We start from the raw sequence: 27,525 nt of genomic DNA, 5'->3' as shown, positions 1-27,525 counted from the left end.
TCTATTTTTAAGATTATTAGTGAACACATTTATTCAAATTATCATAAACATTTGTATATCAAATATCCTTGTGATACATATTTGAGAATGAAAAATATGTGTTCATGATTATTATCAGACATGTGTTTTAAAATCTGAAAGCTTGAGTTGACGAACAGCTAGGAGTCTTGAACAGTAATAATTGGTTTCAGCCCACTATGTATCATAGATTATATAGTCAGAGACAGTGCAACTAGGCTGGTAGAAGAGCAGAGGCTCATATAATGAGATAGTGATTAAAAGCGTAATAAATACAAATAATTTTTACTTACTGAGACTTGTATATTTTATTTTCTGTTGTAGTGTGTATAAGTAATTTACACTGTTTGAATTTGCAAGATTATTCTGTTACTAAGGCAGAGGTGTCACTGTACACGTGACACAATATAGTAATGGTCTATACCATTACTATATTGTGTCACTGGCAAGTGGCCCTCCACCATTACTGGTGCTTCAAAGCAGCACAACAATAATTTTGACTTAAAAATTGATATATACAGGGTGTTCTGAAAAAAAGGTGCCCATAAGTCAGGGCGTGATTCCTCACATCAAAATAAGAAAAAAAGGTCTAATTAACATAGTCCGAAAATGCTTAGTTATACCAAGTTATACAGGTGTGAAAGATTTCGTCTGAATTTCAGTTCCCCTGCTGCAACGAAGCCCTACGGGTATTTTGTTTGGCTGTTAATTAAGATGTACAATTTAGCGTACTTTATGTAAAATGAACTGAAAAATTGAATAAAAACCGTTTCCAGACCTGTAGCTACAGTAATTTTTTAAGATATGTTGACGAAATAACGCGAAACTTGGTCCCGAAAAACAAGTTACATTTAGGTTTTGAAGCAGATTTTACTATGTTTTAAATGTACAATAAACACAAAATATTTTTTTCACGGTACTTGTAGAAAATTTAATTTCGAAGAGAAAGATGTAAAATAAGTCTATAATAGACAAACGCAAAACTTTAAAAAATAATCCTTAATTACATACAAAACGCATGAAAAATAGACAAAATCTGTTAAGCTCTCTACAAATGTAATATTGAAATTAAAACAGCTGTTTTTATTAAAACAAATTAATGAGTTTACTATTATTTTTTATCAAGTAAATATTTTTTAACAATCATACATTATCATACATAAAAAAAGTTATCTGAATTATCATTCAACAAAAAAGTTACACTTGTCCTAAAAAACTAACCACGTCACAGTAGATGTTCAAAATTTTTCCCCTCATTCAAAATACAAGCATCCAGCCGTCTTCTCATAGACTGCCGAACTCTTTCGAAGATCCCAGGTGTCTCACGTATCCTTTGAATCCCGTTAACAATCCTTTATTCGCAACTCTTCTATGGTATCCACAGGCGAGTCGTAGACAAGCGTCTTTAAATGTCCCCATAAGAAAAAGTTCTAGAGGAATTGAGGTCAGGTGACCTTGCAGGCCATGCTACTGGGGCTCCTCGACCAATCCATCTGTTTGGATATGCTTCATTTTAAAAATTCTCTTACTTGTAATGTGTAATGAGCTGGAGCTCCATCCTGCATGAACCACATGTTGTTGCGTGTGTATAGTGGCACATCTTCGAGTAACTCATTCAGATTAGTCGTCAAGAAATGTAAATAATTTTCACCATTGAGCGTATCAGGTAAAAAACTAATAAAAATTTTATCACCCAGAATAGCAGCCCATACGTTTATAGAAAACTGATATTGGTGACGGTTCTCTGAAATAGCACGTGGATTTTCAATTGCCCACATGTGAGTATTGTGGGTGTTAAGAATAGCCATTCTTGAAAATTTTGCTTCATCAGTAAAGATAATGTAATTTAAAAAAATGTGGATTTCTGCACCTTTGGATAAGCCATTGGCATAGCTGAACACGAGGAAAGTAATCTCGAGGCAAAAGAGCCTGGACCCTTTGATAGTGATAAGAATGCAACTGCTGCTCGTGTAAAATCTTCTAGACAATTGAATTACTAACACCGAAATCCAAGGCTAGTTCTCTAGTACTTCTTCCAGGATGATTCTCTATTTCGTCCAACACTCCCTCCTCTCCAATTCAGCTGTACACGTTGTACGTGGCCGTCCTGAATTACCAACTTTTCCAGATTTTAAAGGTTCCCGTCTCGCTTAGCCTTCTATGAATGGAAGAAAACATTTTATGAGTCGGTAACTGTCTATGAGGAAAATGTTCCTGATAGAGTCGTCTAGCCTGACGACTGTTGCAATGTGCAAGACCGTACATTAAATGCATGTCTGCCATTTCACCATTATGTACATAATATTCATATTACCTGCCATGATGAATAAGATATTATTAGCTATCAAAAATTAACTTCAAAAACGGCACTCGCACTAACTTGGTATTAAAGTACAGATCAACACACGCACTTAATGAGCAATGTGAAAAATAGCTGCTTGTAATGTTTTATTTAAATTATAATAAACAATGTTACATTGTTAAAACATATGTTTTAAATAGAAATTATTTTGTTTCTCAAATCAAATATTTTAATAAAACAGCTGTTTTTAATTTCAATATTACATTTGTAGAGAGCTTAACAGATTTTGTCTATTTTTCATGCGTTTTTGTATGTAATTAAGGATTATTTTTTAAAGTTTGCGTTTGTCTATTATAGACTTATTTTACATCTTTCTCTTCGAAATTAAATTTTCTACAAGTACCGTGAAAAAAAATATTTGTGTTTATTGTACAATTTAACATAGTAAATCTGCTTCAAACCTAAATGTAACTTGTTTTTCGGGACCAAGTTTCGCGTATTTCATCACATATCTTAAAAATTACTGTAGCTACAGTCTGGAAAACGGTATTAATTCAATTTTTTAGTTCATTTTACATAAAGTACGCTAAATTGTACATCTTAATTAACAGCCAACAAATACCCGTAGGGCTTCGTTGCAGCAGGGGAACTGAAATTCATACGAAATCTTTCACCCTGTATAATTTGGTAACTAAGCATTTTCGGACCTATGTTAATTAGACCTTTTTTTTCTTATTTTGATGTGAGGAATCACGCCCTGACTTATGGGCACCTTTTTTTCAGAACACCCTATATATATATATATATATATATATTGAAGCACCAGCAATTGTGGAGGGCCGCTTGCCAGTCTATACCACTACTATATATATATATATATATATATATATATATATATATATATATATATATATATATATATAATTGATGTTCTTATTGATATACCGGATATTAAGGCTAAATAACAATAATTTTTTTGAAAGAATAACAGGATTTCTGACATTTTGCCACCATTATAAAACGTTAAAAATCCTGTTATACTTTCAAATCATTTATAAAATTTAAATAAAGAAAGAAAAAAACTTTATTTCTCACAAATAAAAAAATGACAGATACGATTTTTATAATATTGCACAGACTGACCAAAAAACATTACATGTACTTACACATAAACAATACATACATATGCAACTACAAATACTATTACACTATACATCACTATGAGAAATAAAGAAAAAACTCCAAGGCAAAGCCTGTTTGGAGTGATGCATATCATCAAATTAACAAGAAATAACATTTTTTGTCAAAAATATTTACAGCATTGACATTATATATGAAATAATCTGATTTGAGTTAATGATGTTGGTCTGAGTATTGCCTTAGCAAGAAAAATTTGTTTTTAAGAAGGCACACTAGCTTAGTTCTCAGTCACAGATCTAAGGTTTCACTTATAACATGCAAGTAATGTTTATGTTTCACTTCAGAAACTTTTATTTTAGAGTCTCAATAAAATGAATTGTTAAATAAACAATCATCTCTTAATACTAATGGTTTATAAATTTAATTTAATATAGATTTTAATATGGGACCAGAAATTGAGAGGCCACCAATAAACTAATTAAACTATGAATCAAGTGCTCATCAGTGTTGGCCCAAATATCAATATATAAATTGCAAAAAGACATAATACATTGGGAACTTTATTTTTGCAAAAAGAATTCATCAAGGCTTCATACATTAATATAGCAAACCACACACTCTGTCTAGTTTCAGTTGAAATGAGGCCATTTTGGTTGACAGAAATGAAAAACGAACTAAAAAGGAAATAGGATGATATAGCAAACAGAGATCAGGGAGCAAGGACTAGCTGCTGATCAGGTTTACAGATATTTATACTTTCCAAGAATCAAAATTGAGGATACAAACTAGGCCGACCATGAGCCGGATGGTCCACAAAACTTAGCAGATGTTTTTTTTAGGGATTAAATATTTTAGATCGATTGCTTGTATTTTTGTGGTCCTGTCACGTAAAGGCTACTATGTATGATTATGTTGAAATTTTTGATAAATACTGAAATAATATGTACCTCAAACATGCCTACTTCCATTTCAAAATTATCGTAAGACTCTTTCATATTACATTATAAGTGCTTTTAAAAAGTTAACAGACTGTGACTTTAGGGATTCCTCTCCCTGGCTCAAGATAGTCAAGAGTTACTGAAATCTTATGAGCTATTTAATAAAAACTCATGGAATGTTACATGGAAATTAGAATAGGAATATCTTCCAATGGCCAATAATTATCTCACAAGTACTATGCCATTTAAAAAAGAAAAGACTATGACATCTCTGTTATTGATGAGATCAGAGACATATTTCAGCCTCAAAATTTTGATCTGATTGGCATTTTGGAAACGTGGCTCAAGCCGAGTATTCGCATAAGTGAGGTGGCCCTTCCCGGATATACTCTGCAGCGGAACGACAGACTGGGAAAGACAGGTGGAGGTGTTGCGGTTTATGTCAGGGAGGGCTTGAGATGTAAACAGCTTGCGTTATCTCCATCTGAGTACTCGGCCAGGTATAAAACAACAGTTGTTATATCTTGGGTGTTGAACTCTGCAAAACTACAACTGATTACTATCGTTTATTAGTAATATGTTTTTTTCAAAATCGTAGTTATAGATATAGCAGCTGCTATATCTATAAATGTGCGTTCTCTTCATCACTCTAAAGCTGCTAAAGAGTGTTAAAAATAACCCGTTCTCATAAAAGACTAAAATCTAAACCAGTAAAATCTATTCATAAAATATATAGAGCAGTTATTTTCTATTTAATATGTAGATGTATATATTCTAGGGTATTACCATGGTATCAACATATCTTCAGTATTAATACAGGTAAGTACGAGGGGTATCCAAAAAGTAAGTTTCCCTGTTCTGTAAAAAGACGCGTACGTAACACAGCGTGCAGCTGTGGGCGGGGATATGTAGCGCGGTTCGGTTGGCAACAGGTGCGCCGGTCACTGGCCCATTGTCACGCTTCTCAGTCAGTTGCTGCCCAAACATCATGGAGACTCCACTGCGTTCTGCCGCCAGTTGCGAAGTCCGTAGTGTTATTCGTTTCTTGACCGCCAAAAACGAAACTGCTGTTGAAATTCATCGTCAGTTGTGTCAAGTGTATGGTGAACATGTTATGTCCATTCAGATGGTCCGTCGTTGGCGTGCAATGTTTTTGGAAGGAAGAGAAAATGTTCATGACGATGAGCGTAGTGGCCGACCGGCCAATTCTCGGCAACCTGACGTCATTAATGCTGTACGAGCAGTTATTGACAATGATAAGCGAGTGACTCTCGATGAAATTATGGATAAACTGCCGTCAAGTGTTGAAGTTAGCCGGTCATCTGTGCACAATATCATGACAGAAGATCTTCAGCTTGCAAAAGTGTGTGCAAGCTGGGTGCCTCGCTTATTGAGCAATGCCCATAAACAACAACGAATGGCTGCTGCCCAGTCTTTCTTGCGATTGTTTGACGATGAAGATGGAAACCTTTTCAGTAGAATAGTCACTGGTGATGAAACATGGATTCACCACTCAACTCCAGAGACCAAACGCCAGAGTATGGTGAGGCAGCTCCTCAAAAAGCCAAAGTTTTTGAGTCGGCAGGAAAGGTAATGGCTACAGTTTTTTGGGACTGCCGTGGAGTGTTATTGATTGACTATCTTCCTCATGGCGAAACCATAAATGCAGAAAGGTATTGTGAAGTTCTCACCAGACTTCGGCGGTGATAACAGATAACAGCCGACCACACGCTGCTCGTGCAACAATGGAACTTTTGAGGAAATTTAAGTGGGATGTTTTTGGTCATCCTCCATACTCACCAGATCTTGCGCCTAGCGATTTTCATCTGTTTCCGGAGCTGAAAAGACACCTTGGCGGTCGGCGATTTGCCAACAGCGATGACCTTCAAAATGAGGTGGATACTTGGCTTAAAAAATTTGGCGGGTGAATTTTGTGATGCTGGAATAAAAAAACTACTTCCTAGATACCAAGAATGCTTAGAAAGGGATGGTAACTATGTAGAAAAATAAGGTATGATGTAAAAAGTTGAATAAATGTGTTTCAGTTATTTTTTGAGTCTTTTTAACTTTTTCATAATTAATGGAAACTTACTTTTTGGATACCCCTCATAATAACATGTAAGTGTTTTACTTGTTTGGCAGATTCCGTCGAGCAACTCATGTCACTCCCAAATCTTATTTGAACTTCATTGGCGGCTACAAAACCATATACCAGACTAAACAGAAGGAGCTGGGAGACGGAGCAATGAGAATGGACACAGGTCTGGCCAAGTTGGACGAGGCCTCTCAGTCCGTAGAGATCCTGAAGCAGGACTTGGCAGTGATGGAGAGAGAACTGGCACAGGCCTCTCAGAAGGTATCTTTTTTAATTGTGTGTAGATATAAATCAAGTGTAGGTCCTGAACTAGAACATGCCGATGATGGAGAAAGAACTAGTGCAAGTACATGGAAAAGGTGTCTCAACTCCATTATTATTAATATTGCTTCTTCACTTGAAAGTTTATAGTGAGTGTGTTACATCACTGAAATTAGACACAGTCAGAATGATAATCTAAATGGATAAATACTATGTAAAACGTTAATAACATTCTAGGAAGCAAAGCGATAATAGAGAAAAAGAAATCAAAGGTTTCGAAATGACTGAACTGGGTTTAATCACATTAAGATTAGGTATCAGATTACACGATAACCATCTCTCTTTGCATAACCTAAGTAACATATCAAAATTCCAGAGAGTCTGAATATGAATGACTCCAGCTATACCTAGATGTTGCCCCGTACTGCTGACAAAGAATGAAAAACATTCCTCGAGATAGTAGCTATTAGGTAACATATAAAAATTAAAAAGGGTAATTTGTGGAACCAAGTTTCAGATTTTTACAAGAGAAAAGCACAACAACTGCATGTACACAAGGATAATTCTAAATTCAGATAGCTCCAGTTCTGATTGTTCAAACGAAAAATAAGATTTGTTGGAACACCTTTTTAACATTTAATGTTGTTTTCCTTATTACGCGATCTATGTCTAGGCACCAGAGCCTATATGGTTCTCATTGTATATGGGTAAAAACAGGGGTACAGAATTGTAATTACTATTTGAGATCAACATTTTAGTTTATTAGTTTTGTATGATGATTTTCTTTTAGCCATTTAAACCCCAGATGACAATAAAGTAATACAAAGGAATTACATTTATTGTACAGTAAAATGTTATTTGTAAACCTGTCACATAGGATCCAGACAGTTAAACAACGTTGCGAATATTTCACAATTCATTATCACAACTGTGGGACTATTGTTCTGATGCCGTCACTTGGTTAGTGCACTTTGGAATCTGTCAAATATAACCTACAAATTGTTTGAGATTCCAAGTAATGGAAGAAAAATTTGTTATCATTTCATTGTGTTTGATTACTTATGTAACTACCAATACCATTGTACATATTATTGTATTATACTTTTTTCCATGTTTTCAACATCCAGTCTACTCCTAAATACTAAATTGTATCCAGCCAGGAATTATCTGGTTTTATCCAGGATATAATTTCTCTTTCTGTGTACTATTGGCACATGCTTTCTTAATATGTGTAAATAAGAATTATAATGAAAGGCACATTCCATATATTGAGAATAGAAACAGATAATGGTATTATGTGCAGAAGGAAAAAGTACCTAAAACTCCAAGATTGATTGTTTCCTCCTTACCACTAAATCATGTCTAAAAGTGCACACCATTCCAACTGGTTCTTTCCAGGAAGATTATTTCACGATCTGCTTGCTAATAATAATTAATGTTTGGGACAATAAATTATGAGAGAAGTCCTTTAGTTAGTTCTGGACATAAATAATTAATTGTAGATCCTTTTATACATTAACAATGACAGTTGACCAACAATTTCTTTACTGTTAGGCTGAGACTGTACTGATGGAGGTGACGGATAGAGCCATGCAGGCAGAGATGGTCAAGAATCAGGTAATGAAAGTAAAAGAGAAGGCTGAAGCACTTGTGGAGTGTATCGCCAAGGAGAAAGGACTGGCAGAGCAGAAATTGGAGGCTGCCAAGCCTGCCCTGGAAGAGGCAGAATCTGCCCTAAATACTATAAAACCTGCTCATATCGGTAAGAACTGGAAATACTAATGTTTGACTACAATAATGAACATTTGGTGATTTTGATCAATTGTTACATTTTTAAAACAGTTGTTTTCTTTCTTATTGTAAATAAAAGATTAATAGATTTTATATATCAACACAACTTACTTATGTCTGCAGCCACTGTACGAAAGCTGGGACGACCTCCTCATCTGATCATGAGGATTATGGATTGTGTGCTCATTTTATTCCAGCGTAAACTACATGCTGTCATCGGTGACACTGCTGCCCCTTGCCCAAAACCCTCCTGGGCTGAATCTCTTAAGGTAACCACACAACATTTGTTCAGTTAAAACTTTTTCTATGTTCATTAATAAGAGTAGCTTTAAACATTATACAGTTTATCTTTACCCCATAAATGAACAATAATCTTCATATAGCCCTTGCTATGGACAGTTTATTTTTTCATTGGAGCTAAATGAATTTTCATTATAATCTATTGTATCATAGATGATGGCCAGCACGACTTTTCTACTACAACTCCAGAATTACCCAAAGGACATTATCAACAATGAGATGGTAGAGTTGCTAACCCCTTACTTTGAGATGGAGGATTACAACATGGATACGGCTAAACGAGTCTGCGGTGATGTAGCTGGACTTCTATCCTGGACCAAAGCCATGGCATTCTTTCACAGTGTTAACAAAGAAGTACTGCCTCTTAAGGTAATATCTTTTAAGTTTCTGCATTTAACACGTTCACAATGTCAGCATTTTTCCAAACTTTTTTTATTTGCCATCAAATTTTTCAATTAATAATGGGAAAAAACATAATCGGTTTTTTTACATAAAATGTTTAAGTAAAACATTTAAGTATGTAGGCTTCGCAATCTTGTACAAAAACAATTATTTCATTATGTTTTTTGAAGTTTTCACCATGTACCTCAAGAGATATAAAAAAAATGAATTTAACTTAAAAATTAAGCAATCGTGCGCCCGACGGGGTACACTATAGTCTAAGGTATTTATTTAAGCACGGGATCAAATTTAACAAACTACCAAGACAGGCAAACAATAAAAACGCAATAATGAAAAGCATTGCAACGTTGTATCCCATTGGGCGCACGACGCACTTTACAAAAGATACATGTCGTCGTGAAGGTATTAAAGATCATTAAAATATTATGTATTTGTACACTAAATCAAAGATTTCAAGGTAACCCTTCAAAAATTTCTTTACTCAGGCCAACTTAACTCTGCAAGAGGCTCGTCTGAAGTTGGCTGACGAGGATTTATCGGCTGCTGAGAATGAGTTGGCGGCACGAGAACATGCTCTGAATCAAGTGAAGGCCCAATATGATGCAGCTGTCAGTGAAAAACAGCGACTCACTGATGCTGCCAACTCTTGCATACGTAAAATGACTGCAGCCACAGCCCTTATCAATGGACTGGGTGGTGAGAAGATACGATGGACCGAACAGAGTAAGGAGTTTAAGAAACAGCTTGGCAGGTCAGTTTCTTAATTAGATTCTACTTTCACAGAAGTAAGTCCTTGTGAAATAGTTTGTAAGTTCATATTGACTAGAGGTATTAACCGATTGATTAATTATAGACTGGTTGGAGATGTTGTGCTAGCTACAGGATTCCTGTCTTACTGTGGACCATATAACCAAGAGTTCAGAGCCACTCTGGTCAACTGCTGGATGAACATCCTCAAAACTCGGCAAATTCCCTTCACCCATAATCTCAACATCACCAACATGCTTGTTGAGAGCTCTATGGTATGTTGGGGTTCATCTGCAATCATTCTGTTACTCATTTTACATTTTAGAATATATATATATATATAAGTGTTTTAAAAATTAGATCAATGTGGCTAAATGATTTGTTTGAAATGTTTAATTAATCCTGTAGGAGTAGATGTATCTGTTAATAAGCAGGATCAATGTTCTGGAACATCATATTTTCAATATTTCTATAAACAAAGTTTTAATATTTTTTCTTTTTGCAGTAAAACTATGGTTTACTGAACTTGGGGTAACCGAAATAGTTCCATGAATGATAACGTGTATATAAAAAATAAATAACCAAGCAAAATAGTTAATTTGAGCACATGTCTCATGCTTCACTGTAGCAACTAGCTGGGCAAATAATGTATCCTGGAGATGAATCACCCTCCCCTTCCTCAACAACCACTGGTGCGCTTTGCCAAGCTGCGAGACCGCCGTCCGCCGCACCTTCTGACTAGTCTGCTATTAGTCATGTACCCCGCTCCTGCCTCCATTCCTAAAGTATAACCTACAGAAATTATTTATCATTTTCCCTACACCATCTTCAAATAGGTAATTTTTACATGTAATTGGGTTAACCGAAAAATTGATTATTCTAAATGGATGCCCTCTTTATTTCATTAACTAGGGTTTTACTGTAGTTTAATTTCAATATGACTGTGACTTATACAACATAACTACTAGAAGACAAAACTATATGCATTTACATTTAGAACAAATTTGAAGAGTGTAAAATTGGGCCAAAAATGTAAAGGATTTTTCTGTTAGCGCTCGTATGGAGTGAAGCTGTAGTGAGCTATTTCTAACCTATGACATATTCTGTGCACAGTTGTTTGTGTACAACATTCCTGCTAAACTTAACTTTTTAGACCTAGGAACTTTTTTCCATGTCCCAACATGAGTCAAAAGCAACTGGTGTAAAATAAACTCCACACTCTGAGGTCACATTCAGTTTCTATTGTCGGTGATAGTCACTGTATTATTGGTTTTCATGTTCAAAATAGTTGTTTTAATGTTTTATGATTGCAACTATAAAAAATAGCTAGTACCTACTTCAAGTTAGTTAATTTTATATGCTCAAGAGCTAGCTTTGTTTTTAGAATATTTAAAAACCCATAAATGTTACAAGAATTTAGTTCAAGTGAAAAAATGGTAATAATAAATAAATTTAAGAACACCATTTACCTATTAAAAATTTCAGGTTAATATAAATTTGAATCCTTATAAACTGGCTTATTAAAAATTTATATATGAAAAACTTTACTATAATTTCGAAATACATTTTTCAACGTAGCAAAATGATAATGAAAAGCAGTTTTCCAGTATGATAAACGGATTTAGGAAGAAATTGCTTTGTAGATCTACAACTGTAGAATAACAGTAACTTGCTAACAGCTATTTTTCCATTGGTCTACAAGCTCAGATGTGGCTCTAGAAGATCAGTAAGTAACAGAGGAACTTATGATAATTGCACTCAGGCCCTGATGTAGTAGTGCATCTTGATGTGTTCAGGCACATTTTGGCGGTTTCATTCTAGTCAGTCCTGGGCAGAAAACAAGAGATGTAGAGGAACTTTATTCCTCCTTTATAATGATTGTAAATGCATGAGGATAATTAAGTTACTAACCTTGGGTTAAAGTGTTTTTTATTCATCTTAATTTTATCCTCAAGCATATTATTGTTTCTTCAGTCATAATTCATTGGCCAAATTGTTATTACAAAAATGTTGGCTAATTTTATTTAATCAAAAACCTTTAAGGAGCATATATTTCCATTATTTTGAACTAATTGTTTATCACCAGTCTACACTCTACTCTAAATTACAAGAAAATAAAATTAAGTAATTTAGTTCCTAATAAGTTCCAGCAAGTAAAATAATGCAGAAAACAAATAGTACAATTATTTCACAATCTAAGTAAGAAATTAAATAAAATCTTTTGCCTTCTTTCCTTTTCAAATGAATATTTAAGTTCAATTTTTACAATTAAGTGAAATATAAAATTGTACAAATTGAGCATTTTACTTTCTTTAAATACAAATATCTGAAGAAACATACATTTTCACACATTCTAATTTGGTAATTCTTTATTAAAACTGTTTGTAATTATTTGGTGGTCACTCATTTATAAAACTTGAAGTAAAAATATCAGTTGTGAATAAAAAAGTTTAACATAAAATGTTATAATATTAGGAATTTAACAAACATATTCAATTATACACTCATTAATCTTCAACTCACAAACATATCGCATAATATGCTCTGTCATTTTTTTCATATATTTTTTGTCATGTTGTATCATAAAAATATATGTTACAAAGCCCTTAGTTAGACGTTTGCATGGTGTGTACAAGTTAGTGCCTGTTAGCTATCAATATGATATAGCTAATAGCATGTTGAAGTCACATGAAATTTATTTATGGATCTGCAAGTTATTATTTTTTATTTGGTTTTACAAAAAAAACTATTTTATATTGAGCAATGTGATCTTCATAGCATTGAATGGCAGGATGACATATAGTAGAGTGAAATAATTGATGTTTTAGGTGTGTATTAAAGAATTCATGAATGGCATGAATACAGACAGTAATTCGGGATTACAGAAATGAGTTATTCAGCTTAAATAACTGTGAGTCAGACAAATCAGTGAATAATTTCAGATGAGGCAACATATTATTGCGCCTAAGTATAGTGTATAAAATGTAAACTATTCTATAGCTCCCAACCAATATAGATGGAGAATAAGTATCAAAGGGTATAAATTGAGATAAAAGAGATAATCCCAAGTATAGTTTACAAGCATCCCCCATATCTTGAGAAATTATGGTGATATGCAGCATGCTATTATAAAAGTGTTCTTGCCGTCTAATCAGAAACTTGATTGCTTCTTGGCTGTATTTTAATTTACCAGTTAGTCTCAGATCTTAATGGTCTGAGCAACTCAAAACATTTTTTCTGATGATGATCATGTACATATTCTGTTCATAGGGGAGAAGAGCACTTTTATTATCCCTGTGCAATATAAATGGGAAACATATTATGTTCAGGTTAACTTTTCTCGTAAACTACTTGACTAGGTCAATGAAACTTCAACATTGTCTTAATATATACAGACAGTAGAACCAAAATACAGTACTATTCGGTATTTTGAGGTGTATACCTACTAGTGTGTTAGGTATACACTATTAGATATATAGAATAGTGTATATCTAATTAAATATAAATTTCATTGCAATTTGTTTTTAAATTTATATGTATATATATATATGACATTTTTATTTATTGCTATCTATCTATCTATATATATATATATATATATATATATATATATATATATAGGGTGACAATTAAGTCTGGAACCTCTTTTTTAATTTTTGAACCACAATAGAAAGAAATACCAAAGTTCACACGTGCTTACTGGTGATAGTAACGCACACATCTGCCCAATTACCGACCAGATAATCCCTTTGGGGGACGGTCCACAAGGAGTCAGACAAAATTCTTAAATAGCAGCATAGGTCAAGTTTGGTATCAAATTAAAGGTTTTACCTAGCAGAGTACAATGCCGCAAACCGGACTTCAAAAGGTGGATTCATTCAGTAGTTATAGCTATTTGAATTTTAAAACAATTGAACAATGTAAATTATTAAGTATTACAAGTAAACACCAATTTTTAAGTACCTGTGATCAAAGTAAGTGTTCAAAATGTTCCCCTCCCATCGTCTGGCAATGTCCTAGGCAGTTGTAAAAGCCATCCACTGCATTTTAAAGGTAGTCACGAGGAATATCTTGAGGTTCTTGGACTATGAGATTTCTTAGGTGCGCCAAATATCGAGGCTTAGTACGATAAACTTTATCTTTGAGGTATCCCCAAAGAAAAAAAATCCATCAGAGATAAATCAGGGGAACGAGCAGGCCACTCTACTGCACCACGTCTTCCAATCCATCTGTGAAGGAATATTGTATCCAAGTATTCTCTAACAAGGAGAGCGAAGTGTGGTGGCGCGCCATCTTGTTGGAAATAAATTCTTTGAAATTGTCGACCAAGAGCAGCTTGTAGTGCAGGAATTATCTCAATTTGGAGCATTGCTAGATACGAGTCACCATTTAAATTACCATTGATAAATAATGGGCCCATAATTTGATTTCCTATAATACCTGCCCAAACGTTAAGTTTCTGTGGATGCTGTGTATGACTCAATCTGCCACTTTCACATTCTAACAGTAGTTGTGTTATTGGTAATAATTATTGATTCCTGGCTTCGATTACTACATATATATATATATATATATATATATATATATATATATATATATATATATATATATATATATATATAAAAATGCATTTGCTTTTTTGTTGCTTTGGTATATCATGTGTGTAGTTGTTGTACACAATACACATACACAAAAAGTTCCATTGAACTATGTCTGACTGTTTGGGGCGACAATGTATGTGTTTAACAGCCCTTTCTTTGTTTGTTTACTTATTTTTCGCTTTGTAACATTATTTTATAGTATTAAAAAAACCATGTCAAATTTATTTTTATATAAAATATTTACTAAGCTTGAATTCTTATATCAAAACCATATAAACATACAATAACTATGTAGTTTACATCTGAGGAAGGATGATTATCTGTCAACATTGGTTTGTGGGCTAGGTGTCAGAGTGGACGCTGCAGGGACTACCCAATGATGAGCTCTCTGTTCAGAATGCTCTCATAGTCACCAAGTCTAGCTCCTATCCACTGCTGGTCGACCCACAGAACCAAGGCAAAATGTGGATCAAGAACAAGGAGGCCTCAAACGAGCTTCAAGTATGAAACATTTGATTTTATCTCAATACCAAGTTAAAAATATAGTCTTTATTATAATAATTAGTAAAAGAGTTCAGTGTGTTTTTTTTAGAAGTTGACACAGTTTCCTAATAGTGCTCTACCAGGACTGTGATTTTTGCCTTTAATAACTTACTTATACCTAACATAAGTTGTGTTAGCATTAAGTAGCCAATGTACTGAGCATGAGTTTGCCTATAAAATATACTATTATGAACAGAGAACATTTTTGATCGCTCACTTGTGAATATTAGTTGTCTATGAGCATGGTTTCAAAAGGTTAGTACTCATTATTAGTGTTCTTTGGGACAGCCATTTGGACTGCAGTAGTGAAATAAATTTTCAACAAAGCTCCAGATGCTGCACATAATATAGTTTGTTGATTGTTTATTAGGGCTGGTTTTTTTTTTGCCCATATATGTTGGTTCAGAAATCCAAAATGAAATAATAGAGGGCATCAGCACTATAGATTCTTGGAAATCCCTTTTCCATCTCTTTTCTTAAAATATTCTGCTTAAAATAATAATCTTAAAAAAAGTAGTAGAGTATACAGTTCTAATTTTTGACTGGCAGATCACATCTCTGAATCACAAGTACTTCCGCACCCACCTGGAGGACAGTCTTTCTCTGGGGCGGCCACTGCTGATAGAGGATGTGGGTGAGGAGTTAGACCCTGTCATAGATAATGTGCTTGAAAAGAACTTTATAAAGTCTGGATCCATTGAAAAGGTAAATTTGACCTTATTCTCTTTATTGGTGTTACTGTTATAAACTGATTTTGATGCTAACTTTCCATGTTTATATTGTACAAGTAAATGAGGTTTATGTTTAGTTTGGCACAACACTGTTAGAGTGAGAACTTTCAAATTGTTAAAAGTTGGAGGTTGTCCATGTTTTTACATAAGTAACAGTATAATGTTTTATAGATGAGATAGTAAATTTAGTGTGATTCAGGTGGTGGTGGGGGACAAGGAGAATGATGTGATGCCAGGATTCATGCTGTACATCACAACAAAACTACCAAACCCTGCCTATTCCCCAGAGATCAGTGCCAAAACCTCCATTATAGACTTTACTGTCACCATGCAGGGTCTAGAGGACCAGCTACTAGGTAACTGATACTTACAGCAGCAATAGTGGGATAACAAACTGACTTGTCAAGGGCTTATGAGAGATGACAGTTGACTGTCAATTAGTGACAAAAAGCCACAGTTACAGCATTATCATATCAATCCCATAGTCTTCTCTCCTCTCCTCTGGAATCTGACAAAAGTTATTTATGACAACATAATGGAACTGTTAAGAGAAGTTTGTAGTTTCACATTCTATGCGTAAGATTACAACATGAGTTCACTACATTCTAGTAAATTTTCAATACATATATTTTGTTTAGAATGTACATCATCAATTTAAAAATCTGGAACAAAAGTACTTTTTATGAAATAGAATTTTTTAAATTATGGTTCCGAACAGAAGACCTGTCTTCAACTGTTGACTGGAGTGAGCAAGGATCTGTGTAAAGCAAATTAAAATTTGATGTTAATATATTAAATTACCTCAGTAACATTGACTCATCCTCAAATCCAACTGACACATTGACACTCGGTTTTTATCTCCTATGTGGTCTTTCTATTTATGGATTGCTGAGGTTATGATTATACTGAGGTGATTTAATTTGTTAATAGTATTAGTCAATGATCTGGAATAAGAATTAAGTTCAAATGTAAATCAATTTTCAAGTTTGACATTTTATGGATTTTTGAACAGATAATCAATTTAACATAGTTTAATGGTTCACATTATGTTGAAACATTGCTTACACAATTAACTTCCTGAAATAGTTCGGCCTCTCAATGGAGAGGTATCTTCAGCCAATAGATGTTAACTGAAAAACGTATTGGTTTAATATCTGTTGACTAAAGATGGCTCTCCACAACAAAGACAAAATAATTCAGGAAGTTAATTGTATAATCAAAATGTTTCAATGTGATGTGAACTGACACACTTTAATGTTAGTTATGACACCATCCATAAAAGCCTAAGAGTTAAGATAAGCGTTTACATTTATTTTATTAAATAGATGACAAACTTAATTTATTTTCCTCTTTGAAACCATGTTTCTCTTAGTCTTTTATATGCTGATACCCCTAGAACTAATGTAAACATAAAGTAATTTCAAGAAAAATGAAACCTCCTTCTTTTAAGGCACTCTTGTTCAAGTTGAATGAGGTTATGATGTCCATGTGGTATGTGCAGGTCGAGTAATCCTAATGGAGAAGTCAGATCTAGAAGCTGAACGTGTGGCTCTATTTGAGTCGGTAATGCAGAACCAACGCAGTATGAAAGAGCTGGAGAGCAATCTGCTACATCGACTCACATCCACCAAGGTACAAATGATAGTTCACGTATACTTGATATAGCAATGTGTCAATTGGATATGACAATTCAATAACAAAATCAGTATGACAGTTACAATGATTTCTGTGGTAGGGTTCTTTGGTGGATGACGAGGCTCTAATCCAAGTGCTACAAGAGACTAAGACCACAGCAGAGGAGGTGAATGCTAAGTTGCATGTGTCCGAACATACAGAACGCAAAATCATGGTGGCACGTGAGGAGTTCCGGGCTGTAGCCGCTCGGGGATCCATTCTTTACTTCCTCATCGTAGAGATGAGCAATGTCAATGTCATGTACCAGAATTCTCTGAGACAGTTCCTCACTATCTTCGACAATTCCATCACTAAGTAAATAAACTTATGAATCTTTAATTCGTTCATAAATTTGTTTTTACTACCTAATAGTTCTTAAGATCATTCCAGTAACATAAATACTTTAATACTGTAATGTAAGGAAAACTAAACTAGAAGTTTAGATTTAAACTAGAAGTGCTAATAGAGGTACAAAATCTACAATATTGCATGCGAAGCTGTGGGTAACAACTTTTAGTTAATATCACAAAAACTTATTTGACTTGAATCATAATTATTAAAAATTGTTACCATAGGTAATTGAATAAACACTAAAAGAAGCAAAATTGTTTCTGAAAAAAAAATGTTTATAGATATACAAAAATAAAAACAAAACAGATTTAATACTAACAATTTTAAGTTGTATATGTATATATATTATAAATGTACAATTTTAATATTGGTTGTTTGTATCTATATTAGTTACAGCTGAAATACACTATTGATCTTGAACTTCATTATTTATGTAAACAATACCAAATAAAATACAGTACTAAATAGAAGAATATTGTTTCTGACTGTAAACATTTTCAGGTTTAGGGAATAAGCAAAAATCTACTAAAAATAAAATCTCAATTGCAATTTTTTCATGCTGTGGTAGATTATATGTATTTTTCTACATAGACACACTTCTAACTCTAAATGTACATAAAATAATAATTCTACAACACCTAAGATTTTTTTCTGAAATTTTACAAAATTTTCACATTTTGTCAACAACAATGCTGTAAAATTATGAAAAATATGTACTGTAAAGCAGCAAATATTTGCAAAATATTTATATTTTTTTACTGTATTGGGTTTAAAATTATTTTATTTTGTTTTTATTTACAAAATTCTTGTATTTATTCTTTTGTTTTAATAGCTCCTCCACGCTCGTGCATTTCTTTGATAGAGTTTAATTTTGTGCAGGTCCACCAAGAGCTCAGTGACAGAAGAAAGAATAGAGAACATACTGAGTTATCTAACATACGAGGTGTGGAAGTTCACACTGCGCAGCTTGTACGAGCGCCATAAGCCTCTGTTCACTCTCATGTTGGCTATGAAAATCGACTGTCATAAAGGGACCATCACACATGATGAGTTCATGGCTTTCATTAAAGGTACAACTCATTCACTTGTCCTCATCTGTAGACTAATGGTATATAGTCTTGGCTCTAACTGAGAGATCACGGGTTCAAATCCCGGGGAGATCCCATCATGTATAAACACGATAGTTAGTGTATTATGCTAGTAAAAACAGTGTACATCGAAGCTGGCATAGCTAACACTGAGGCTTAAAAGAGAGAGAAAAAAGAAGAGAAACAACTCATTCACTTTTAAGAGAAGTTTTAAGAGTAAATAGACCAAGAAATCGAGAGTAAATAAATCAAGAAATGAATGTTAGTTTTTTCTCCTTTGTAATAGATAGTTAACCCATTGTGGATTGTATTGTTTTGCCGTGCGGGCATCAGCGGGCACGAATTAATTTACGGTCAGCTGCCGAACGAACATTAATGGTGCGCCACATTGTATCGCTCGCTATTGTATACTCACTTCATATCTACGTTGAACTGGATTTTGGTTTATAAAAATATCTCCATCTATATTATTAAAAACAAAATAATTAAATACAATATATTGTTTATGAACTATTGTAATAAATATATCTAATAAATATCGATCAAGTTCAGACAATCGTAAGTTTTCCATTTCGATCAGCTCATATTATGACACGCAAATTATACTATAAAATGCGATACTAGTGTTACTAGAATAATAACAGCTGAGGAAAACAACCAATTAGAAGCACTAAAAAGCAGAGAGTAAACTCATATGAATGATTTTTCAACTTCGACATACAACTGCGATCTGTAGGATATTTATAAAACGTTTGAAAACTCTGAATGTAGACCGTTGTTAAACACTGTTAGTTGACAAATGAAGACGATCGCCCAATCTATCAGATATTAATAGAACTATTTGGAGGGAAACTTAAAAGCAGACCACTTTTGCGACCTGAGCTCGTCATCGTGCCGCCGTGTTAGGCCCGGCCGCTGCGTGATGAGCACACCTCGTCAGTGATCCGCAATGGGTTAAAAGATACTAAGTAAGTGACGAAGCTTGTTGATCTGTTAGGTGGAGCCTCTCTGGATTTGAATGCTGTCGTACCAAAGCCATTCCGCTGGATTCTGGATATAACGTGGTTGAATCTTGTGGAAATCAACAAGCTACAAGTGTTCTCAGCTGTTCTTACCAAGGTGACTGGTAAAAGTTACATTTTAATATTGTCGCCTTCATAGGCTTGATATTTTACCTTTTATTTAATAGGACTGTGTATGGATATTTCCAATCATCACATTATTTGCTTGGTGACAGATAAAACAGAACGAGCGAGAGTGGAGAAACTGGTATGAAAAGGAGAAGCCAGAAGAGGAGGAGATTCCTTGTGGCTACCAGAAATCTTTGGATGTGTTCCGAAAACTGCTACTGATCCGTTCTTGGAGTCCGGATCGAACCTTGTCTCAAGCCAGGAAATATATTATCGGTCAGTTTAGTTATAGAATTCCACTTTATGTTTTACTTTTCATAACTAATAAATCTATCAGAATGAAAAGCGTTATCGTTTTTGTGTGATAAACGTAATATTGAGAGAAGAAAAAATAATTCTCTTTTGACTTCTTTTAAGTCTTATGCCTTATTATGTGGATAAATTTTTACAGAGTCTCTGGGCCCAGAGTACGGAGAAGCCTGTATCTTGGACCTTGAGGTGACGTGGCAGGAATCCGAACCCCGAACTCCTCTCATCTGTATTCTTAGCATCGGCTCTGACCCCTCACCACAAATCACTGCCCTCTCCAAGCTCAAGGAGATACGTAAGTGAATTACAGGAAATAAAAATAGGGCTAAAATAGAACATTGGGGAAGTCCTCTACTTTTAATTCTTTCTATTGTATTTTTTTCAATTAAAAATGATGATTTATTACACTATTTAAGTCCTAGCACTGTGTTTTAAGGAAGCATTTAAAATTTTAACAGCATTGAGGGCTGTGTCAATGGGTCAAGGCCAGGAAGTACATGCCAGGCGTCTCATCTCTGAAGCAATGGCGGAGGGTGGCTGGGTTCTGCTGCAGAATATCCATCTCTCTCTACCTTTCTGTAGTGAGGTCAGTCACTAAATAACAGCAGCATCCCACATTGTATTAAATTGATACTGTGCTCTAATTAAAAATTCATTTCTAGGAATATGAACCTTTATAGAGTTTTTGTTGTTAGTGTAACTTGTTTTGACCATACTAATCAAAAACTATTTGGAACATTAAACTGTGGAACTGAGAATATTGGAACTAAAGTCGCTCTTAAAAACTGTTTAAAACGTAAAATAATGTTTGAAACATGCACTTTTTTAGGACATAATTACACAAATAGACCTATTTCTCTAAAAAAGTATTCCAATTCTTAAAATTAAAATATCCTATTAGAGAAAATGTCAATAATTTACAGTTACACTACAACCCATCAAACACATCATCAAAACTGATATGTCTTTAAAGAGTAGATAGTTTTGCAAAATGTGAAAATGGTAAACAAATAACATGTAAGAACTAAGAAATTAGAAAATGAAAAGTTACAATGTGAATAATAATATTAAAAATTATGATAAAGATAAATGTGCTGTTACTCTAAGCTTCAACAGGCAATTGTAAAATATTATGAGATAGGTTGGAACTACTTGTAAATAAGTGAAACAAAGAAATATAATTAAATTTGTTTTATTTATTCATAATTAGTTGTTATTACTGTAATACTGACTGTACGGCTATTGCTATGGTAATTGGTTAATAAAATATAACTATATATGCTATATAATAATTGTGATCTTTTTTATACAAGTAAATCATACTTAAGATATCTTAATCAAGTGTAACTAACTTTGTTGTATGTTTGCTCCGAAGGCTATGGATGCGCTCGTGGACACTGAAACAATCCATGAAACGTTCAGACTGTGGATGACCACTGAAGTTCACCCACAGTTTCCCATCGGACTGCTGCAGAGTGCCATCAAGTTCACTAATGAACCTCCGCAAGGCATCCGAGCCAGCATGAAGCGGACTTACCAGAACATCACACAGGTACTTTACAACAGTTGATGGTCTGCTCCATCTGAAAGTTTCTCATAATTATAAAGCAATAGTAGCCTTCGTGTATGTAACTTTGTTCTTTATTTTATTGGTCTGGACCTTGAAAAATAGTAAAATTTTATGAAGGAAATGTCCTATGTAGTATACACATTGTGTGTTAAGACTGACTTTAATCCCAGATTGCAGGAGAGATAGCATAATACTTGTAGCTTATTTTATTTTTTATAACATATGAATTTTTATAATATGTAACAGGTTTTTATAACATATTTCAGGAATGATTTTAAATAAAATAAGGGAACTGATACAATGGAGAATTGAAGGATCTGAAGAACGTAATGAAAATCTTAACAGCCACCAATCTAACAAATTAACTTCATCACATGTGTTACTACGTCATATAATGGTAGCCTACTTATTCTGTTTGTAAATTTCTTCATTCTGTGATTTTTCTCGTTGCCATCATATTTGCCCATAAGTCCAGTGTAAAATTTTATAATATTATTTTTTCTTTTGACCCCAAATTCAATAATTTTCTTTCTTGGACCAACATAAACGAACGTATGTACCAAGTTTCAATTATCTAGGATTCTTCTATAAAGAGTTTTCACACAGATGGACAGACAGAAGCATGATTGAAGCCCTGTCACGTTCTTAACAAGAAGAGAAGGAAATCCTTTAACAAGAACTTACTAACCAGATTAAAGGAAACAATTTTCTTATGATTCAAACTTACTTGTATTTACAAAAGAGGAATTTTAGCTACTTGTGAATAAAATTACACCTCCCCACTAGAGTATTGGAGCTCCCACTGGATTTTAATCTACAATCTCCTTCTAGTAGATTGTAGATTACCCGCCTGGTCCTTTATAAGAGCCGTTATAGTGAAATGACCTTGAGTATTCTCAATAAGAACAATGTTATTCCTTAAACACTTTTGCAGCCTTATTTTTTATTGTAGCATTATTGGAAGTTTCTCATTTCAAAAGTATTATTATAAAAGTATAAATAGACATCCATACATTTTTTAATCTTTTATATAAACTGTACACTTTTTTTAAATTCAAACATTCAAGTACAAAAATGTTTAAAATTTGTTCTGAATGACCTATAAAAATATTGAAAAAACTAAAAAGCATTTGGATGAGTATTAATGATTTTAAATGAAATATCTGTCAAAATTGTACGACTAAAAAAATAAGGTTGTAAAAGTGCAAGAGGTTTAATATTGTTCTCATGGGGCTAAAACCAAGACGGCTACCAGTATAGCTGGTTCTTAAAATTGTGTTATTGTCTGTGTAATAACTCTTGATAGAAAAGTCTTGGAGATTCGAAACTTAATACTAATTATTTAGTCAATAGGTTAAACGTCAGTCCATATGTCTATACGATATGTCTGTCATTACATTCTGTCATATTGTTCTATACTCGATTGTATCAGTTTATAGCAAATAATCAGAGGCTAGCCACCAGACTATACTAAGCCCTGTCCTACACAAAATCAACTAAACCATATTTTATGAAAGCATGAAACAAGAAAATTTAATTTAAAAACATATATTGCTTGGAAGAATGAATGAAAACATTACATAATCGTCTGTGGCATTACTTATATGCAGGATACACTGGACTACTCGACCCAGTCGCAATGGCCGCCACTGCTATATGCTGTGGCATTCCTCCACACAGTGGTGCAGGAGCGGCGCAAATTTGGTCCTCTTGGGTGGAACATTCCCTATGAGTTTAACCAGGCCGATTTTGCTGCTAGCGTACAGTTTATACAGAATCATCTAGACGACATGGACCCTAAGAAGGTAATGAAAATCGTATGTGTTTATTATCACATAATCAATAATTGAAACACACTCCTCTTGAGACAAACTGACTTTAAAATAATAGCCCAAAAATGCTCTCTCAGTAACTCTGACTTCATGAAATTGATCTTTACGAACAGAAAACATAAGTACACTCATTAACCCAAGTTGCTGTCAAACACTGATAGGTGCTCAGACAGTCAGATAAGATTATTGCAGTATGCACTGTCTGTCGGTATCTCAAATATGTTTAGAACGCCCTTGTGTTTTTCAGTGCACACTGTGTAAAGATATTTTTCATATAGTTCATCCTTGTTTATCAGAATCTCTGGATTTACAGGTTTTACAGATACATTTTTTGAGGAATAAAATAGGTTTGTTTAATTTCCAGCATAATTTGTTTTTTTTTTTATTATCACATGTTCGATGTTCAGGATAATGTGTACAATATAGCAAACTAACAGTGTTGTAGTAGACCTACAAGAGGTATATAATTGTAAATTTGGAAGATGTAAATTATTGGTTTCAGACCATCCTTTGATCGGTGTAATGACCAATGTACAAATTATATCAGGAGTTTATTCTTCAACAGTATAAAAGAGCAGTAAAAATAATTCTGATAATAAAAAAATGGAAAATTGTATGACTCATTGTGATGCCACTATGCAGATAGACCCACTGATATTTGATTTTGAGTTACAATTCAACACTTCATTGGTGAAAATTATAGCCTTGAATGTCGATGTGTCTAACTATAGCACATAGTCTGTGTGTTTATATGTGATCATTTGCAACAGAAGTTAACAAAGAGAGAAACAGATTAAGTTTTATTATGAAACAGTAAGCAAAGTTTCTATTTATTTGTTATTTTATTTATTTCCTCTATAGTTAATTTATGCAAAACAAAATAATAAATTGGCTCTCTTTTACTGTTATATTTGTAATAATGCCTTATTATCTACTGTATAATCTATTGTGTTTTTACTGTGTTCCCAGTTTCTTCAGATTTTCATTAATCCACATCTATTCCGGTACCAACTAATTCTGATAAAAGAAGTTGTACTGTATAATTTAACTTTTGGAATATTCAAGCCACACTTTGGAGAGCCATTTTCAAACAGACGTTAAATTGACACTGAGTTGCTCATCTAAATAACATAGAACAAAAAAGTAAACAGTGCATATTTCTTTCTTAATACAAAACCTTTGAACAAAAACCAAACTGCAAAAAGGAATGAGGTTTTCTCTATTTGAGTTTAATTATATTGGTAGTATTGGCCAAGGGTCATTGGAAGTTGGAGAGTGACCATGTTATGCGAAAAGAATCATAGTTTTGCTATTATAGAGTTTTAAAATAATTCTACACTCTTGAATAAGGATTAATGTCATATAAACCAATGTGAGGAAGATAAGAGTCTTTCTGACCAACTGATCACATGGTAGCATGATCAGTCACATAGGTTTGTTTTGTTAATGGTTATTGCAAATTATTGTGTATATTCTTGTCTATTTTCCTCTTCTGTTAATACGTGCAATAAAAAAAATGAAAATATATAGGATTCAATAAATAGGTTTAAGGTAAATAGTTTTTAAATGGTGTTTTTATTTTTATTTATTGGCTGAGGTACATTATAATAAAGGGCTATGTAGTCTTAACTTCACTTTTAAAAATAAATAGTTTATTCATTCACTGCATGTGTCACATTGTTGATAATTCTGGCCCTACAGTAATCATATTTCAGGGTATCTCATGGCCAACGGTGTGTTACATGCTGGGAGAGGTGCAGTACGGTGGCAGAGTCACTGATGACTTTGACAAGAGATTACTCACTACATTCACACAGGTATTTTATTTCCAAAACTAAAGTTTGATTTCATATGAGGTTAGATTCAGCAAAACATTTTAGGTATATGAATTTGAGCTTATAAAAAGGTTTCTACTTTTAATTTTGTACTCTACAATCTCCCATATAGTACTTCAAAAAGTCATATTTTGATTTCTGTTTGTGAGTGTATTTAAGCATCTACCTGGACTAGTCAGAATGATTTCAATTAAATTTGCCATAACATGGGTATTCTTGTTATTTTTTTAAATGTTTTTCAGGTTTTTACCAATACTACCATATTAATGATTTTTATTAAATTTTAATGTAAACTGTATTTATTTATTCTTGTTCATAAATTTTGTAAGATTAAACATTAATTTTAGATTTAAATTGACAATGCAGATGATGTAATGTAAATTTCTACCGGTATTTTTGAATTTTTATTTGGTGAATCTGTGTGAAAAACCCATTGTTTCATTTTGTTAAACCGTTTTATCAAATCTCAAGATTTTAAGCCTTTTAATTAAGTCTTCATGAAATAAATGTTGCTGTAAAATAGATTGATTTCTTCCTCATGAAGTAATGTTTATGAAAAATGTATGACTTAGTTTAAACTGTTTGATCATTATCATGAAGGAAATCCATAAACAGAAATCCACTTTTCCTTGTAAGATGCAGGAAAATATTTTCTTGTACCCTTAGCCAATCATAATTCAAATCATTTTAAATATTTGTATAGTAACTTTATTGTGAGGTTAATTATTGTCCAATTCTCATTAATGCACTTGTTTTATTCGTATAAAGTATTTAGCTTATTTGTTAACTTTAATGAACAAAAACGAAAACTAGATTGCATTTATTCAGTTAATTCATTGACTCTGGATAAAAACATATCAGTGCTGCTTTGTGATATTTGGTGTATTGTAGGTGTGGTTCTGTGATGTGCTGTTGAGGCCTGGCTTTGAGTTTTACCGAGGATACCGGGTTCCCATCACCCGTAGTCTACAGGTTTGTGTTACTTGTTGTGGAGTCATAGCAGAGAAGAAAGACTCTGTTTGTGTTTTAGTAGGGAACACACAAAGACGTAAAATTATGTTTAGAACAATGAAGTGCTCAACATAGAAAGTTAAATTATTGCGAGTGATTCAATTTATAAATACTATATTCCCGCTTATCTGTGCAATCCTCCATAATTTTATACTTCATATGATCAATGTTTCTGATGTATATAATATTTATTGTTTGCTAATCATTAACTCCTAAACAGTTTCTATCAGCGTGATGAAAATTATTGCCAAGGTGTAACAAAAAGGGGATATCTAATCTTTTCTTTGTTGAGTGAGCAATATGATATTGCAGGGATTCATAATTTGGGGTTGTATATTCAGCATCTGGTGAGTGAATCCTGCATGCATGACCAGACAAGAGCTTTGTTTCCCCAACCTAAATTACGGCCAGTATTTCAAATAAATCAGCTATCAAACAAAATTTCAAAAACATTAACCAATGAATTATTTAAACTATGATGATATTGAAAGAATATATTTATTTAAATTATATAGACAAATCTAAACCCCTTAATAAGCAACTGTTTTAGTTTGTACAAAAGTAAAGTTATGATTCACTACTATTTCAGTATCCAGGTGACTCATCAGGCAAGTCATAAATATTGATGTTAGCTACAAACAGCTTAACTAGAGCAAGTTTGATATTGTGAGGTTTTTGTTTGATTTGTTCGATTACAGTTGAGCTCAAGATCTTATTTGATACTGTAAGTTTTCATTGCAGGGTTATATAGACTATGTGAACTGCTTGCCGTTGACTGACACACCTGAGGTGTTTGGTCTTCATGCCAATGCCGACATCACGTGAGTGTAGAACAGTGCCATCCAGTAGAAGCATT

At 33.5% G+C, this 27,525-nt stretch overlaps 1 protein-coding gene across 1 annotated transcript in view; it reads left to right on the top strand.

Annotated features, from left to right (window-relative positions):
- LOC124375223 (dynein axonemal heavy chain 5-like) overlaps positions 1-27,525 on the top strand; it is a 153,501-nt gene that overhangs the window by 114,062 nt on the left and 11,914 nt on the right. The window contains 21 exon segments of the mRNA XM_046833360.1: positions 6,541-6,754; positions 8,309-8,516; positions 8,669-8,814; positions 8,999-9,214; positions 9,733-9,998; positions 10,101-10,269; positions 14,941-15,096; positions 15,688-15,843; positions 16,069-16,225; positions 17,371-17,501; positions 17,605-17,858; positions 18,774-18,964; positions 19,980-20,101; positions 20,220-20,388; positions 20,564-20,716; positions 20,880-21,007; positions 21,797-21,973; positions 23,602-23,796; positions 25,539-25,640; positions 26,550-26,630; positions 27,411-27,490. Of these exon segments, the coding sequence (XP_046689316.1) occupies positions 6,541-6,754; positions 8,309-8,516; positions 8,669-8,814; positions 8,999-9,214; positions 9,733-9,998; positions 10,101-10,269; positions 14,941-15,096; positions 15,688-15,843; positions 16,069-16,225; positions 17,371-17,501; positions 17,605-17,858; positions 18,774-18,964; positions 19,980-20,101; positions 20,220-20,388; positions 20,564-20,716; positions 20,880-21,007; positions 21,797-21,973; positions 23,602-23,796; positions 25,539-25,640; positions 26,550-26,630; positions 27,411-27,490 (3,471 nt within the window).

This window comes from Homalodisca vitripennis, chromosome 1, assembly GCF_021130785.1.
Source record: "Homalodisca vitripennis isolate AUS2020 chromosome 1, UT_GWSS_2.1, whole genome shotgun sequence".
NCBI lineage: Eukaryota > Metazoa > Arthropoda > Insecta > Hemiptera > Cicadellidae > Homalodisca > Homalodisca vitripennis.
The sequence above is the reverse complement of the archived record's forward strand: the minus strand, read 5'-3'. Positions and strand labels throughout refer to the sequence as shown.